Source organism: Astatotilapia calliptera, chromosome 6, assembly GCF_964374335.1.
Source record: "Astatotilapia calliptera chromosome 6, fAstCal68.1, whole genome shotgun sequence".
Taxonomy (NCBI): Eukaryota; Metazoa; Chordata; class Actinopteri; order Cichliformes; family Cichlidae; genus Astatotilapia; species Astatotilapia calliptera.
Window position 1 is genome coordinate 20,601,228 of NC_137427.1, and position 18,089 is coordinate 20,619,316.

The 18,089-nt window shown below is 39.3% G+C and overlaps 2 protein-coding genes across 12 annotated transcripts in view; one reads left to right on the plus strand and one right to left on the minus strand.

Moving 5' to 3' along the window:
* The first annotated feature begins 314 nt into the window (after positions 1–314).
* On the plus strand, positions 315–7,609 carry LOC113024172 (intelectin-like). Of its 5 annotated transcripts, none has more exons than XM_080302460.1 (9): positions 362–466; positions 1,330–1,372; positions 2,057–2,144; positions 2,730–2,852; positions 2,966–3,213; positions 3,762–3,926; positions 4,659–4,776; positions 5,031–5,137; positions 5,208–7,609. In XM_080302460.1, exons 3-9 carry the CDS (start codon positions 2,060–2,062, stop codon positions 5,352–5,354), a joined length of 993 nt encoding a protein of 330 aa, XP_080158586.1. In that variant the 5' UTR covers positions 362–466; positions 1,330–1,372; positions 2,057–2,059; the 3' UTR covers positions 5,355–7,609. The 5 variants fall into 5 exon arrangements, with proteins under 5 accessions (XP_026026753.2, XP_080158585.1, XP_080158586.1 ...); XM_080302462.1 differs by having other exon boundaries at positions 454–536; XM_080302459.1 differs by lacking the exon at positions 1,330–1,372 and having other exon boundaries at positions 316–466.
* slit2 (slit homolog 2 (Drosophila)) overlaps positions 7,131–18,089 on the minus strand; it is a 103,274-nt gene continuing 92,315 nt past the window's right edge. For 6 of the 7 annotated variants that reach the window (XM_080302454.1, XM_026170980.2, XM_080302456.1 and 3 more), the window contains 8 exons: positions 16,302–16,395; positions 15,526–15,663; positions 14,941–15,181; positions 12,268–12,398; positions 12,016–12,170; positions 11,371–11,725; positions 11,041–11,255; positions 7,131–8,929 (listed from right to left, as the gene is read on the minus strand). In XM_080302454.1, the coding sequence (XP_080158580.1) occupies positions 8,673–8,929; positions 11,041–11,255; positions 11,371–11,725; positions 12,016–12,170; positions 12,268–12,398; positions 14,941–15,181; positions 15,526–15,663; positions 16,302–16,395 (1,586 nt within the window). In that variant the 3' untranslated portion in view covers positions 7,131–8,672. Of the gene's footprint in view, positions 8,930–10,793; positions 10,838–11,040; positions 11,256–11,370; positions 11,726–12,015; positions 12,171–12,267; positions 12,399–14,940; positions 15,182–15,525; positions 15,664–16,301; positions 16,396–18,089 lie in introns of all 7 variants that reach the window. The other variant, XM_080302458.1, reaches the window with a different exon arrangement.

Below are 18,089 nucleotides of genomic sequence, written 5' to 3' on the forward strand. Positions count from 1 at the left end.
TATCATCTCAGCGCCTGAGCTGTATTTGTTTGTTCATGGGGTTTTCTATGCTGAAAAAATTAAAATAAAATATTGAAAAAAAAAAAAAATAAACAAACATCAGTCAGGGAACTGACACTAGTCTGGGGATGGAGACGGGGAAATATAAAGCATGATGCAGACGTGTAGTGTGTTAGTTAAACTATCTTGTAAATATGTCTTTAATACAAAAAAGATTAATGTTTAACAATACAGGAGAGGGTGTGTGTGTGTGTGTGTGTGTGTTGTTCAGGAGCTGTAGAAAATACCATGTTTGAGCAATGCTCAAAAACGACTTCCTCCTGACCTAATTTTAAACTTTCCTCTTACTGTCATGTGAGCCAAACTTTCTCTTCATATTCTTCTGTCATGTGAATAAGTCTTATTCCTACTGCAGACTTCATGAGAGAATTTAAATAGTGGAGAAACAATCTGGAAATTAAATCAGGTAACAACTCGGATTTAGTTGTCAGTCACTGAAAAATGTTTTTTTAAGAGCATTGTCAGCTTCACTGACTGTGAGTATCTTTCTTTGTTGCTTTTATAAACATATAGAGCAATTCTCTATCAATCACGTTGAACCTCATTGTCCTGCTGTGAATTTTCATGTAAAATCTCTTCAGGGAAAAAAAACCCCACGGGTTTTAAACTAATTTCTGTTTTAAAAAAATACATGTAGTTTATTGTGTCAGATTGGCAGTCTGTCCGGAGTGTACCCCACTTCACGACCCATAGTACCTGGTGATAATGGTGAAAGAACATTTAGTTTATTTTCTTTCTTTTTTTTATTCATGATCACTGGTGGCGCTTGAAATTTTCATGATTTGAATTTAAGTTGATTTGAACATAGTTTTTATGCTTATATATTCAAGGCTTATATGACAAGGTCCAAGCAAGCAAAAAAAAAAGAAAAAAGGAACTTATTCAGCTCAATTGCACAAGTCCAAAAAATCCACAAGCTGAGGAAAACTAAAAATTCCAAGAACACAAGAGGCAGCATAGACAAGAAGAGGAAAGACTTTGGTGATGAAAACAGGAAAGACAGGGCTCTAAATATTCACACCGAAGGCCAATCAGAGCAAGCAGATACACATGGGCCAAACTAGACCCAGGCAATAAAAAATATCAGACATGGGAGGAAGTAAAACTACACATAAGACTCCAGAGGAAAATAAAGCAGGACATGAATAACAAGAACCGAAGAAGCTAAAACATAAACAATAACTAGCACTAAAATACAACAAAAAAAATAATAAAATAAATTAGTTATTCTTGACCAAGAATTATTAATTTCCTTTCTTCTTTCTTAAGAAATGAGCTTCATAATCTTCAAGACCTATTCAAACAAACAAAGGTGAATAAAACAAGCACACACATTATTACTATTTGTTTTTTTTAAACTTAGGTTTCTTGAGATGGAGATGAATTAACTAAATATTCTGCTTGTTACGGCTACTGAAAAACTATTTTATTTATTTAGTTCATTTAGTCATTTCACTTTTTTTGCTGCCATGCAGAAATATTTTAAAAATAATTTATCTTGAAGTTTTGACTTAAGTTCAGCAGAAAATTCAAGTTATTTTCTCAGACATTTGAGCTAGTGAGTTCAAATTTTGAGATGCAGAGCGTAATAAATTTATTAGACCGTCTATCGTTAACTAGAAGAACACACAAATATTTTAAAAATGCCTCAAATTTGTTAAAAATGAAAAATCATGTTTTTATTTATCAGACAAATTCCTGCTGAATTCATGTTTTATACCCAGTTTTGAGAACACTAGACTTCTCTGAGATGTTAGAAATTAAACATAAACATCCAAGCAGTAAAAAAATGTTTCTGTTCAGGAAAGAAAGTAAATATTTCTACATATTTGTCAAAACTCAAAAAAATAATACTGACTTTTGAGATAATAACCTGAAATTTTCACATATGGATGCCTTTTTTCCCCAGAGGTGGAAACAAGCTTCCATATTTTGATGTGTTGTGTCAGATAACATTTATCATCAAGCACCTAATATGTATTTTTTTCACCCACAGGAGATGTTACATCGCATAATTTTGCTTTTTGTGAGTCTGGTATTTTTGGAACAAGTATCCTTTGCAGATTTTACTTCTTCACAAATAGGTAATATGAAAACGTTTAAACTATTTCTATTAGCTTTCAGTGGTACAGCACACATACACGTAGCGACAAGAAAATACACCATCTGACACTTATCACCTATTAGGACATAATAAAATAATCGATCCTTAGCAGGTCTTAAAATGAGGTAAATACAACCTCAGATGAACAACAACTCAAAACATCTTACACCATGTCACTTTTTTCCATGTGGGAAAAAAGATGTTGTGCGCTTTTCACTGCTCAGCTTTCCAGTTGCCTTCTTGGCTCAGCACCACACACGGCTCGCTCCCTGGTCCCGGCAACATCCTCAAAAGGGGAGACATGATCAGATGATGGAGGTCAGGTATGTGAGTCAGCCTCAACTGACACCACACCCTGAACCCATTGCTCCACCCCTCCGCTGCAGCTGAGCCACAAGCCACACTCCGACGCAGACATGTTATAATATGTGTTGTTGTTTATCTGAAGTAGTATGAACCTAACTTAAAGGACCAAATTGTTTTCTATTATATTTTTCACACAACTGCAAATCTCCAGATTGCGTTACATGTGTACTTTCTTACATTTTCTTGACTTTGTTTTCAGAAAAATGCACAGAAACCACACGTGAGACAGAAGACTTTGAACAGCTGAAGAAACTCAGGAACAGATTCACTTATATTGCAAGAAGCTGTAAAGAGATCAAGGACCGATATGGTGAATATGAAGGTGAGGACAATACAATCTCACAAATCACAAGTCATAATTATTTAACGGGCAACATTCAGGATATTTCTACCCTCTTAAAATGAAACTATGTTTTCTTAATACTTTGTTTCCAGATGGGGTGTACTACCTCACCACAGCTAATGGCATGCTGTACCAGACTTACTGTGATATGACTACTGCGGGGGGCGGATGGACGCTGGTGGCGAGCGTCCATGAGAACAGCATTTATGGAAGGTGCACAGCCGGCGATCGCTGGTCCAGCCAGCAGGGCAACAATGCTGACCTGCCTGATGGAGATGGAAACTGGTCCAACAGAAACACCTTTGGAACAGTAGAGAGCGCCACTGCTGATGACTTTAAGGTAAAATCAGCCGTGGTGGTAAAAACAGTGCTGGAAAGTAACATTAACTGAAGCACTTTACTTAATTTACTTAAAACTGATTGTGAGATCATAAAATGCAACACACTGCTGTGGTTAGTTTGTTGGAAACTCATCAGTTTCTTGCCAGATGAATTGTTTAGACAGAAATGCTCACAGGATACAACAAGAAGAAGCAACAATTAAATTCCTTGGTTTATCGTCTGATTGTGAATCTTAACCATGATGTAAATAACAGTATTAAACACCAATTAATATCATAGATAAAATATTTACCATAGGAAAAAACATTCACTTTAGTGTCAAACACTTTTGAAATTAAAGTATATTTTAGCTGGTTATAAGCTACAGTTCCAGCTTATGTCACTGAATTGGTTCGGTGCAGGTGGGCGTGGGATGTCACAAAAATTCTATTTGAAAAGAAAAGCAAAATATTTGAAAAGCAAAATGGAGCAATTTATGATGCAAAAGAAGTTAACTGGGCCAGAAGTGTTAATTTGAGTCATAACTATGTGCGTACCCTCACACAGAATCCAGGTTACTATGATATAACAGCTGAGGACATGTCTGTGTGGCACATTCCCAACAAGTTGCCGCTGGAGCACTGGAACCAAGCAGCTGCAGCCATCCTCCGCTACCACACTGAAAACCAGTTCCTCACATTGTATGGAGGAAATCTCTTTCAGCTGTTCAAGGTAATTAAAGCTCTGAAGAATTTATTAATTTGTAAATTTCAAAAACATAAATGATCAAGAGGAAAAGCTTCTGAAAATTGATCCAGTAGTTTATATTCTGTAGTAAATCAGCCGTTTCCCAAGGTGGAACGTTGGTGGAACGTTGGAACGTTTTAAAGTTTCAAAAATTCCTGTGAAAAGATCGTTAGTTGTCTGCTGCATCAATGGTATACTTGTCCCGAGAAATAAAGGCTGTGAACTGAACTTTGAAAATATCACAGATACGTGTCTGCTACTTCCTCCAAAGAACAATGCAAACTGGTTCTAACGAGAAAAGAAAGAGAAGTGAGAGACCCCAGAGCACAACTGAACAGGAGGATGACTCACTGGTCACTTTATTAGAGATACTTAGTTGATACCAACTTGGATCCCCTTTGCCTTCTGAGCTGCCTCAATTCCTTGTGGCCAAAGTGTGCCAAGAAAATATTACACCACCTTTGCATCACAACCAGGCTTAATTGTTGATACAAGACAGGATGGAGCCACGCCTTCATGTTGTTTATGCCAGATTCTGATCCTGCCATCCACTTCAAAATGTTCTTGGAAAACGTTTTTTTTTACTGCAGAATATAAACCACTGGATCAATTTTCAGAGGCTTTACTCTTTACTTTTATACATATATGTGTGTGTTTCTGTGTGAGCGTGTGTCCATACATACACACTCATGACAAACTCCCCCAACACTGTTGCAGCAATATCCGGTGAGATACAAAGTTGGAACATGCAGTGACAGAGGGCCAGCTATTCCCATCATATACGACCACGGAGACGCGGAGTCCACCAAAAAGTTGTATGGACCCAATCCAAGAAGTAAGAAGCTCATTTAATCAGATTGAAAATGATAATTTGGATCATTAGAAGACAATTAATTAGACAATTAATGTGTAATAAGAGTCTTTTACATATTTTACACATAAAATAGTTGTTTAAACTTGCAACACAAAATGAATAACAGGGTTTTTAAGTATTTATGAACATACTCTATTAATTAAACCAGTTGTCATATGAATGTTTATTTAATTATTTAATTTGTTTGTTTGTTTGTTTGTTTGTTTGAATGAAAGGGGAGTTTGAACCAGGCTTCATCACTTTCAGAGCAATAAACTGGGAATCTGCGGCCATGGCTATCTGCTCTGGTGTCAAGCCGACTGTCGGTTGCAACACTGAACATGTGAGTAATCAGTCGTCACACATCTGCCTATACTGTGTGAGTACACATGGTGTAAAAACCCTGTTTTTAGTATTGTATAGGAGGAGGAGGATATTTCAACCCTGAGGAGCAGTGTGGGGACTTCCCATCTTTTGACTACGACAGACTGGGCAAAGAGCAAGGCTGGAGCGCCTCCAAAGAGATGACCGAGGCTGCTGTGTTACTGTTTTACCGCTGAGTGGGTTTGCGTAGCCTCGACTATAGTCAGTCCCAGCTGTAACCAGATCAGGTGACATCAGATTTATTTGTACAGCCATCAATCATAAAATTTCTCTTTTATTGAAGAACAAATCAGAAGTTGACAGTGAAAGAATCATTTGTAATTAAGCAACACAAACCGTAGATGGCACTGCTGAACTGTGTAGTTACACGAAACATTCAAAGTTGTTTTTACTGGAATTAATTTGACAGTTTGTTTTAGTCAGCAGAGAAAAATAAAGATGAACTGCGAATAGATTTCATGGTCACGGTCTAACCTTCAATTTTTATGAAAAAAAATTTGCATGTAAGTCATCCTCATTATTATTGACGAGCACATAGACCTAAAATACTCAGGACTAACCAGTGAAACTGAGTATTTTTTAAATGTTGTGTCCATTGCTTCCACTGACAGCTCATGACATAAAAACCTTCAGGTGGTCTAGAGGTCACCTATAGCTGAAAGACAAACTGGCCACGCTGGCTGGATATAGCCATGGACTTCAAACAGATGCTGGAGGTCTAAAGCTTGCACATTTGTTCCCTTGTGTGATGTGTGTCCTCTGATTCTTGGAACTAAAGATCTGATTAATTAAACATCAAATTTTCACTGAAGGTTTAGTAAGAAATGTGGTAAAGATGAAATGCGTTTCCATGGAAACCCTGCTTTGATTAGAATGTTATTAACCTGATCTAGAGCTATATTAAAAGCTAAGACTAGGTGTGGCTTTATTTAACCTAAAAGACAGACAGACAAACAAATGAACAAACAAACAACACCCACACTTGAAAACTAACTGAAATGACTTTTTGAAATAAAAACAAAATACAAATATTTGCAGTAAATGTCCTTACTTGTAGTTTTTGACAACACAGCGAGTATGACGCATTTGTTTGATGAGACATGAGATAACTAAACGAGCAAATACCCAGCCTCACAAAGTGTTGTGTTTTTATTGTAATACCTGTTTTAACTTTTCCAAATTTTAGCAGGACAAACACTCTTCATATAATAATAATAAGAAAAGCAAGAAAAACAAAAATCCCCCTAAAACTAACACTGAAACTAGCCTAAACTGAATCCAAACCTTTCTAAACAGTAACACCAGAGCTGAAAATACAAAACTGTAAAATTTAACAACGAATGCTGAGCTTGCGGTAAACGTAACTGCTTTTTTCTCTACCATTTCACTTACCTGACTTCTTACGACCATGGGTCTGATGCAACCTTTGGTTAAGACAGCTAACGACTGCACTGCAAGCAGAAATGATGAATATAAATGTAGGTATTCATTTTTTTCTTTTTAGGAATAATGCACATCTTATTTATTTAATAAATAAATAAATATATTTATATCCCCCCCTCCTGTATGCCACTCTACGAGTCAGCTGAGCTAGAAACTTAAAAAGAAAAACAAAACAAAACTCTTATGGAAGAATACTCTACTCGGAAAACATGTATTGGTAAAATATAGCAAGAATAAAATTGTTCTAATTGTTATGTGTATGCTCTGAATTCCTCAGAAACACTAAAAGAAAATGAAAAACAATTAAGATGATTAAATATCTAACAAGTTAAAGAAAGGGGATGAAACGGGGTACAGGTGAGGATTTCCGGTGTAGTCTCGATTTTCTGCACTACGCAAACAAAATTCAAAATAATGGGAGTTTATTTTTCACATTATTGACCTCCAGTCTTTAATAATCATTCTCCTCGGTGTTTCTTAGTGTGACAGAAAAGCAAAGCTGAGAAGTGTGAGGTAAATATTGTGTTTAATAAACAAACATCAGTCAGGGAACTGACATTAGTCTGGGGATGGAGACGGGGAAATATATAAAGCACAATGCACATGTGTAGTGGTGGAGGGGGGGACATATTTATCTGTTACACAAGGTGCCCCCCGTACAGTAGGAGCAGGAAGTTCTATATAACATACAGATCAGGATCCAAGTCTACGGTACAAAAACTTAGCAGCAACATGTTAACATCGGAGACCAAGGGGCTAACAAAGTAGTTTCATTTAGAAAAAAGTCACAGTATTCTTTAAGCATAAATTTGTTAAAAAGGTAAAAACAGTCCTAAGCATCCTCTAGGGTCAATGCTACTCACAAGATCTGTGTGTGAAATACATAGGTAGGGAAATTATCTATACATTTATACTCTAATATAAAGACCTTCTGGTAATGGCACAGTACAAACTTCCAGGAAACGCGACAAAAATATACAATGTCTTCACGTCACATTTGCAGATTAAAATGTAACTAAAGGTCTCTGGCAAGCACAATAGTTTCAGTGATCCAAAAAAAAAAAGAAAAAAACAACTTCTCACCATTTTGTTAGTTCAGCTATCTTGACAGATTATGTCTTTTTAATACAAAAATAAGGACAAATACTGTATAAATTAATATATATTAAAAGAATCAGATTGATACATGGGGAATCTACTGAATAAGTACAGGTATTTATGATACAATAAATACTTGTCATTCATGACTGGGGGCAGAATAAACGGACTGAAGTGTGTTTATCCTGGCAGGTAATAGGTTTACCTCTATAGGTGAGAGTATTTATGTGTGTTTGTGTTTGTGTGTGTTGTTCAGTAGCTGTAGAAAATAGCACATGATTGAGCACAGCTGTGTGTAGGATCATGCACACAGTCTCAGAGGGTTCAGGAGGTCTGTTAAAAGGGAGACTGCAGACTGCAGTGGTGATTTCTTGTGAAGGTTGTCACTGCTCGCCCTCTCCCAGTGCCTTAACGCAGCTCCTCCTAGTGGTGAGTCTGTGGTACTAAGGTTACTCCTAAAACACACAACTGGGGGACAGGAAGCAGGAAGTCTGTGGTCAGGAAGTGGTCAGCTGTCAGTGACACGTCAGTCCTCCAGGGAAGAGACAAGTGTGGCACACCATTAGAGTCATCATGACCAACAAAAAGAAGTAGATAAAAGGAAAAAGTCAACTTCTGTGTGTGTGTGTGTGTGTTTTTTTTGTCTTTTTCGCCACTTCATAATAAAAAATAAGTCTGTTTTCGTACTTTACAATACAATTCGACATCCCCACCGAGGAAGCATCAATCATCAGTCCAGCACTGACAAGAAAAGAAACTTTTTTTTTGTTTGTTTTTTAAGGGTTTAAAAAAAGGTGGTGGGGGGTACTGTGCATGGTTTCCTCACGGGGAATTGGGATCTTGGACAACAGGGGGTGGGGGATCAAGTAAGGCGAGCAGGAACACAGAACATGTCTGGAGAACAGAAAAATCTGCTGAGGGTGTCGTCTCTGTTTTTTCTTTCTTTTTTTTTTTTATGAAGAACACTTTGTACAGCCGCACTTGACAACTTTCTCCACTTCCTGGACAAAAGAAGACCCGTCAGTGCACTGGAACGTGTATTTCCTGCGTTTGCTGCGAAGGGGGGTGCAGCAGGTGCCCTGTCCTTCTGCTCCCCCCGGGCAGCTGCCTCGACACTCTAAACGGGAGACCTTCTCCTGGGTTTGGCACGCCGCGTAGCCTTGCTGTCTCTGGTAGACATCTCGGACCCGTTCCCCTCGGCAGGCCACCTCTGCGGACACAAGGAACAGAAAGAATATTTGCAAGGTGTCCAAAGTTTTTACTGAGAACTCCACCAATTCTGCACATCATGGGAAAAGGTTGTCCGGCTTTGGCAACAAAGTAAGAAATATATTAGGAATGATACGACTACTGTTTGGATTTAAAAAAAAAAAAAAAAAAGAGTTTTGTGGGAATGAAATGTTCAAACAGGAGTGCTCTATTGTGTTCAAATGACAGGCAATCTTAATGGTAAAAGCAGCAACACAACAAGTCAGTACACCAATGACACAAAGAGGACAGCAAGAAGAGGAAAAAATGGCACGAATATGAAGAATAAAGAAAAACCCTTTCTAGAAATAAACTGCTGAGTGAACTGTTCATAAAACTTTCGGGTTTAATTTGGTTCAATGGCGTTAGTTTAGTAGAAGTCGATGTCTGCTGTTGGTTCAACTAAATTCAGATGTAAAAGAAAGTTTTTTCTAGAAGCCTTTTTAACAACTCGACAGCTGAAAACTTGATTTTTGTCAATCAAACATTTTATTTGTTTCATATTTAGGAATTTGGTAGTAACATTGAAGTGATACTACTACACTACTACAAAGACTCGTAGTATGTGGTATGAAAGACTTTCTGTATCTGGTTTTGTGTCAGTGGAGCTGAGTCGGTCTGTCCTTCACCGCCATCCAGTAAGCAGCGGCTGGGCCCGGAGCTCGTCAGGATTATCCATGATGGACGGTGACCTCATCTCCACCACAGCTTCAAGTCAGGTTTCCTAATTAGTTTATTCAGTCTGTTGGTGTCATCAGCTCTGATGTTGCTCCGCCAACAGACCGCAGCAAAGTACACTTCAATCGCCTCAAATGGCCCATCAATTTGTTGCACACACTGAATAGCTCAGCCTGAAAAACTGGCCTGCCATGTGTGCATTTTATTTGAAATTACAACGCAATTATTTACAAATATTTAACACTACAATAACGGGGTAAAAGGAAATGAAGAAATAATTATACCTTAAGTAATGTGTATGTACTTTTACACATGCTATATATGTATAGTTTTGCTTTGTATAGTATAGTCCTGAAAAAATATGACTTGTTCTAATGTATCTACCTTAATGTTTTTGTAGGTAAACAGAATTACAGTGTAATTCTCCTGTGGAGCTCCTGTGCTGCTCATCAACACAGCAGACAGCTCTCAGGTAGTCAGTAATCCATTAGATGGTGGATGTGTTTACTGACACGTTCTGTAGCTTCTCTACTGCAGCAGCGGTTGGATTGTGTTAAATGCACTTGAGAAATCAAAGAGGATGATCCTCATTGTGCAGCCATTACTATCTAGATGGGAAGAAGCTCTCTGCAGCATGTAAATGATTGTATCATCATCTCCCAGACTTGGTCTGTTTACAAACTGCAGAGATTCAACACTAGCATCTTAGGCACCTTCAACACATGTGATGTGAGGGCAACTGGTCAAGAGCTGTTAAGCTGAATCTTACGCTGTTGATAAATCTGTGAAATGAGTTGACAAAAGTAGTATCCAGCTCAGAAAAGGAAATGCCCTCGATACACAGACAGACTTGGTTCTTTCTGATTTACCAGTCCTGGGATATAATTCCACTAATATAAAGCTATGTTACCTTTGCAAAAATGTATTCCTTTAATGCTATAATTAGTATTAAAAAAAGGTTTTTATTATTCTGCAGAGTTTGCGGCGCTCCATTACAGTGGGGAAAAACAATAAAAAGCTGGAACTTGTCATGCTATATGTTGCATGAGGTGACAGCAAGTATGCTGATGAGAGGTTTGCTGGGCTGCATGCAGGAGGGAAAATTAGTAAAGAAAAGCTGACGTTAACATGCGATCAGGTGGTCTCACCTGAGTAACCCCTCGTGTGGGATTAAGAGGAGGCTCAGGAGATGCTGAGTTGAAAAAGCGACAGGTTAGAAGCGTCAGTGCAGAGAGATTAAACACTTTGAGACACACGCTGCTGAGACACTTTAAAGAGAGTTAGCAAGTAACAGAGAAGCTCAGACTTTGTTAAAAGAAGCCCACTGGAGTATTAGATTATTATTTTTAGAAGAATTAAGGTAGTGTACCGAACAGGCATCCGTGTTTCGCTTACCTCTGTCACACGCCTCTCCTGTATATCCGCTGTTACACTCGCAGTACGCCTTGCCCAGGCCTGACACTCTACATTTGCCATGTTTGCAGCGAGACAGGCTGCAGGGGTTAGCTGTATCCTGGTCCTGCTCATCACAGAGGACACCAGCAAAGCCAGGCTGGCAGCGGCAGGAGTAGGAATAGGAGTTGATTGGGATGCAGGTACCGTGGATACACCTGTAGGGTGGAAGAGGGAAATACAGAAGGTAAAGAACTGGACAGACAAATCGTGGTCTCTCTTTGAGAGCCATTGCACTAGCTGTGGTTTTAGACGAAGCGCAGAAACACTCACTTGTTGCCATCACAGGGGTTGCTAACTTGCTGGTCACACAAAGTTCCCGTCCAGCCTGCGTGGCATGTACAAGTGAAACCGCGGTGTCCAGTTGGGTGGCAGTCACCTTGGACGCAGGCCCCTCTCTGGCACGGCTGACAGCCCGGCTCCACCCCATTGCCCAACCACTTTCTGGTGGTACTCTGGGTGGTTCCAGATCCTGGGAGCCCCGCTTCAAGCCCAGCTCCTAGATCCTGGAGCTTCCCGTTGATGTAGAGGTTACGGAGGCAGCCATGGAAGCTCGTGCCATTACGGCCACCCGAGCTGTGCTGTAGAGCCGACAGACCGCCAGAAGCCGAGGCTCGCTCTGGCATCCCTGCATGAAGACAGAAGTATCTCAGCGCCTCATTTAAGATGATTAAAGATCATCTTAATTATATTTTTGTGTGTATGGAAATAAAATCAGGTCCAAACTCAACGGGAAAGCTTTTTATGACTTGGTGCTTCACACCTAGCCTCTGGCCACCTGTACATAATGTTTAAATCCAAGTATTTATACTATAATTTGTATTAAGTATAATTTGTATAAGTATTACGATATCTATCTGTTCTACAACACTTACACAGACACAGCCATTAAGAATATACATAGCGCTGAGTCCTTACCTCCCACATAAAGTGGAGAATCTATATTGAGTGTGGACTGCTTGTTGAGGGAGTTGATGGATTTGGGCGGCCCGCCATCGATGGACAGAGACAGAGTCTGATCTGATGCTACTAACTCCACGGCATGGAAATTACCATCATTCACTGTCTCCACACTGAGAGCGAGAGAGAGACACGAGGGAGAAATTCACTTCAGACATCTGTATCATCCATCATGTGAACGTGGAGCCAGGGAACGGGCTTTCTGTATACCTGTATATAGCAGAAGGAGGATAGGATCCAGTGTCGTAGCTGACCCTGAGGCGTCCCCTGTACAGCTCCATGGCAATGTGATCATTATCCCCTTTATACAACAACACGCCACTGTCCTCATCGGTAGCAATCTGAAAACACAGCAGGATCGCCATGTTAGTGGCCTACAAGTGCACATAGTTCTTTTCACCTGCTGTAAGAATTGTCAACAAAAAACAAGTAAGTCATTTTCAGGTATATGTACTTTAGTTGTGTATTTATTTTTCTGAAAACTTATCACTTTTACTTCCTATATGTGTACACAAATATCTCTGCTTTTACTCCTTACATTTTCAAAACAAACTTTAGCTTTCAGATATTTAAGGGGAGTTATTATTTCAAGTCACTGCACAGAATATCTATAGATCTTTTATAACTCTGTACTCTGGGGTTAAAGCAGGCCAAGACATCCACGTTTGTGCAGATGTCTGTAAGTTGTGGTCGGAGTACATCAGCATCTAGCGAGCATAAAGGAAATAATGTTTTTAAGGTTCACAGCTCAGCTCCACAAACATCAGCAAACACTCAAACTGTTTGTGTGCAGTTTGTCACACAGTGTGTTGCTAGCTAAAGGTTCAGCTGCTGTATTTCCTGGATAGAGAAAAGAATGAAAGCTAACTTCACTCTGAGATGGAGAAAGATTGAAGACAGACATTATTTCTAAAATGAAGGACTGGAAAGTTAAAGATTTACTTATATTTATATTCAGTTCGGCTCAGCTAATCGCAGCCTGAACACAAAGAAAATCTAGTTATGCTCAAAATAAAAATGATTTCTAAGTGATTATTTCCCCCACAGCCCAACCTGCTAAATCTCACTTTAACCTGAGAATATACTCTTTCTGTTTAGTTGTGGAGGCTGAATCATCTGCAATACAGGCAAAGCAAATTCTACATCACAGCTGTTCAAATTAAAAACAATATCATTAGAGTTTAAATTGAAATAAACTTTGCCTTCCTCTTACTTCACTCTCACTTGGGTAAAGAGATCAATTTTTAAACACAAGTATCTGCATCTTCAACTTAAACAAAGCATGTGTGTACTTCTGTGACCCCTACTTATACCTGCCTACTTAAACCTGAAATTAAATCAGCATCACAAACTTGTTGTGAGAGTTCCTGTTAATACGTGCATTCACATGATTTCACCTACTTTAACTCTGTTTTGTTTGGTTTCTCTAGAAGAGAAATTGAAAGGCAAACCTGATGGTTGGTGTTGCTGCTGTGATCTAAATGTATGCTAATACATGAGGAGCACAAACTGGAGATGAATCTTTACAAACCCCTGAAGGAAATCTGACTCTTTAGCAGCTAAGCGCTCCACTACGTTCACCAGCCAGTCACTAACTGTGTCTGCATGCCAATGAGAGTTTAATGATAAATATTCTGACACAGTGAAATTATAAAATCTGATGGGAGGCACAGATTGTCATGGACCACAAGGCTACATGTGTTTTTGTTTTTGCTCTCTCTCTCTCCTTGGCCGCTCTGCCTGGGCGGAGCTCATTGCGGCCTCCCGCCCTTGGCCCACACACCTGTTTGCTATTATGTTACCATTACGTGATGCCATTTAAGGCCGGGACACAGACCTTCTCATCGCTGGATGATTGTGCAAGACGCGTTAGTGATCCTTTCTAGCTTTTGTGAACATAGCTTGTGTAAAATCCGTGACTTTGTGTAATCCGCCTTTCCCGTGTGACAGTTTTCCCCAGAGAGTGTGTGTGTGTGTGTGTGTGTGTGCGCTGTATAACACATGACCTCCCAAAAAACAACAAAAAAAATTCCCTAATGCCATGAGTTTTCTCAATAAATAAATAATTAAGGGATGAAGGAAGAGAGAGGTGCTTTTAGATATTTTCCAGCAATATTTTCTGCTTTTTTTGGAATAAAGATCTGGTACTATAACTTTATGAATATGGACTCTCAGGAGTGTAGCTCAAGTTAACACAAAATTACAGATGCTCGAAGTCTCTAAAATATTTGGATGTCTGTAGAAACCAAACGTTCACAGGTAGGGGACTGATTTTTAGTTTACAGCTTTGCATATTCAAGGCATGCAACATTCTTTAAAACAGTGCCAATCAGATGAATGGATTCACAGGTATATAGACACACAGACTCATTTTTCCAGTATGAAACTGTTATTATTTGTTTATTTAAGAAAACCAGTCATAAGAGCTGTAAGCAAATCTGTGATGGCCAGGTGGGGCCTTTCTTTTAAATTTCATGATTTGAGATGAAGCTTGTTTCCACCACTGTGAAAAAGCAGAACGTAATCAAAATCTTGAGCTATTGTGTTGAAATGTGACTGAATAACTCAAAATTTCAAGTTATTTTCTCAGAAGTTAGAGTTACTACATTAAAGCTTTGAGATAAAAAAGACTTCATTACAAAAGCTGTTTTTTTTTTTGTTGTTTTTAAGAAAATAGTAGATCATTTTAAATATAAATTATTTAAGTGTGTTGTTGTGTGCTGGTTTTTTTTGGTAAAACTGACCGGTGACTCTGTTTACTCTGAGGGGTCACAAGCTCAAAAAAAGTTTGGAAACATTTTCATTTCAAAAATTTCAAAAATATTTCACCTGAAATGAAACGAAGCAAAAGTGCAGAGCTGCATTTAATTTAAAGAAGGTCACCTGCAGGCTGATGTTGGTCTGTGGTGAGAGGAGACTGGAGGGCAGCTGCAGGTACGACTCGCGGTTGACGAAGTTGACACTGGCGAGAGTCTCACAGCGCTCTCCCTCGTAGCCGTGGAGACACTGGCAGCGGGGGTCTGATCCCACAATGACGCACTGTGCCCCGTTGAGGCACTCGTGGTTGTCACAGGGGCTGGTGCGAGGAAGGACCATCGGAGGAGAGAACTCGCAGAATAACCCACTGAAACGCACATTGTAACACACGTGGAATACCGTAAGAGTCCAGATCATTCCCTTTATTTGTTCCTTTTATAATTATTATCAGTTTGTGGTACGGCTGCTAGAACATACAAGCTTAAAAACATACTTCTTCGGTGCTTTCAGTTACAGTTGGATTTTTCATCATTTCAAATGTGAAAGTTAGACAAATCCAAAGTCCAAAAAATACCACACTGTACTATTACTCCAGGGACCTTGAGAAAAATAGTATGTTGATCTCAATAACTGACAATACACACCAGGGGGAGCTCCTCATATATCAAAAACTGTTGGCATGTGTGACTTCCTCTGTGGTGCGCAGCTCACCTGTACCCTTCTGGACAGATGCAGGTGTATCCATTGACGGCATCGATGCACTGACCGCCATTCTGACACTTATTCTCTTCACAGTCGTCATAATCCAGCTCACAGTGCTCGCCGATGTATCCTGGAATGCACTCACACCTAAAATGAACACACACACACACACACACACACACACACACACACACACACACACACACACAGAAATGCTTGTTGTTACTGGACTCGCAGGGATACAGCTGTTCTTTGTGGCTGCCTGTGGTTAGATTTGCTCTAATTGCATGTGGAAGATTTCCTTAACAATAAAAAGAAAACATGTCAATTGCTTCGTGACCCAGACAGTCCACAAATCCTAGAGAACACAAACTAATCTAATTTTTACATGATGTCAAACTGCCTCACAGAGCACATCCAGACGTAATTACACTGACCACAGCGCACACAAGCAAGGGAGCAAGGGAGTAAAAGTACAGATAAAATCTCGCCAGGGAACCTTACTAGGGAGCCAAAATCACATTCCCAACACCTCCCATCCACACATGCAAACACACACACACACACCATTTCTCTGCTGGGAAAAATCTGGAACTCAATTATTTCTGTGTGAAAAATATAAGTATTCAAATCATGCAGGAGAGAATCAAGAACCACTACTTGCATACTCTAATATCTGCATATTAGTTTATACAGGAGTGTGTGTGCGTACGTGTGCGTGCGCGTGCGTGCGTGTGCGTGCGTGCATGTGCGTGCGTGCATGTGCGTGTTTCCAGTCTACTCACTTGTATCCCTGAGGAATCAAAATGCACTTTGAGTCGTGCTGACATGGGTTCAGCTCTGGGGCACAGAAGTCCAGTTTCTCTTCACACAGCTCCCCTAGGAACACACACACACACACACACACACACACACACACACACACACACACACACACACACACACACACACACACACACACACCTCATCACTTTTTAAATTCTTTGCACAGTATTAACGATAAAGTGAAATGAAAACATAAAACACATCAATATTTTAACTTCGTTGTGGTTTGTTTTTTTCTTTGTGTGTGTTTGTGTGTCAGTTGAATGGGTGCTTGGTCTCATGATGGATGACTCTCTTGTGGCCAGAATCAACACAGTGGTCCGATAAATGATTTCAGTGCTGGGAATCTTGATGCTCCAGAGAGTATCCTGATCTTCCTGAAACTCTGAACTCCAAATGAATCACTGATGAGGGAATAAACCAGTTTCCTTGACTCCTGAAGTCCACGCTGGGAATAATTACACAACCCTCTAGGGATTAATAAGTATAAGCGTGAAACAGCAGGAGATGTTTGTGCTTTTAAGCCCTTCATTTAGACAGTGATTTCTTTCGCTCACGGACTTAAAAGCAGTCAGACTTGCTTAATGCATATAAAATGTTGTTTTTTAACAATTCACATTTCAGTAACAATAGTTATTCATCTGATACATGTTTTTGGTGCAACCACTTAGTTTACCTACTGTCTGAAATATGTAAATTTAGCTCTTCTCAATTTAAGGCCAGCCTCCCTTTGAGCCTGCTGATTGGCTGACCATCCCAAACAGCAGGTGGGTGGGGATTCTGCACTCAAAGACAGAGCTGTCTGACTGAGATGATCATATTAGGATTATCTCTTCCCCTTTCCAAACAGTTCGGTATGACAGAAAAGCATAATGGCTTTAAAAGAAAAGCTGTCATTACAGTTTTTTACAGACGCTAGGACACATTTCTCAATACTTAGGTCACGTTTGCAAAACTCCTCACACAGTGAGCACAACAGAAGTCTATGTGGGCTAAACTGAGGACCAGTTATCATTGTTTTGGCACAAAATGCATTCAATGACTACATCTCTCAAATTTCATGAATCATCTTCTCACTCAGACACAACAACTGCCAAAAATCTTTGTACGTACAGGACATTTTGCATGTGCTTACATACTGTTTTCAAAACTGTTAAACTTATGGTCAAAATAATAACACAATGCAAAACTTGAAAAGACAGCAAAATCCAACAGCAATATTTTATTGAAACATATTTTAAATCTAACAATGCAGTTTAACCAGCCACAGCTGATTCTCATTGTGGATGAACATCTACACAGTTGTTACTCCTTCAATTTTTCAACTCCTTCAATTCTGGCAGCCAGAAGATTCTTTCCTAGGTGTATTACCCTAGATGACATAAGATGTGATGTGGATGAGAACCTGTGGCCAAATAGGGAAGACCGAGTAGATTAGCATTACTATTGTATGTGTATCAGTGGATGGTGTGTATACAAATTCTTGTATTTTGGGATTACTTAGTGCAAAAAAATAAAAATACATAAACATAAATACATGATGTCTGATTCATTCCAGTAACATATATTGAAATTATAAACAGAGATGTGTCCTTGTTTTACACAGGAAAACACTGTGTAATGCTACATGTTGTTAGTGTTTTTTAGGTCATTGTTTTGTGGATGACAAAGTGTGTTTGTCGGCTGTCAACCTTTGCTAGTGTTCTGGAGGAATGTGTTCATTTGAGACCTGAATGAAGTGTTTTGGT

Excerpts from the sequence above, each read along its gene's own strand:
- LOC113024172 (XM_080302459.1), top strand. The coding sequence starts at position 2,060 with ATGTTACATCGCATAATTTTGCTTTTTGTGAGTCTGGTATTTTTGGAA. Across the intron at positions 3,927-4,658 it reads ATCTCTTTCAGCTGTTCAAG|CAATATCCGGTGAGATACAA; the intron begins GTAATTAAAGCT and ends ACACTGTTGCAG. Across the intron at positions 5,138-5,207 it reads TCGGTTGCAACACTGAACAT|TATTGTATAGGAGGAGGAGG; the intron begins GTGAGTAATCAG and ends CCCTGTTTTTAG.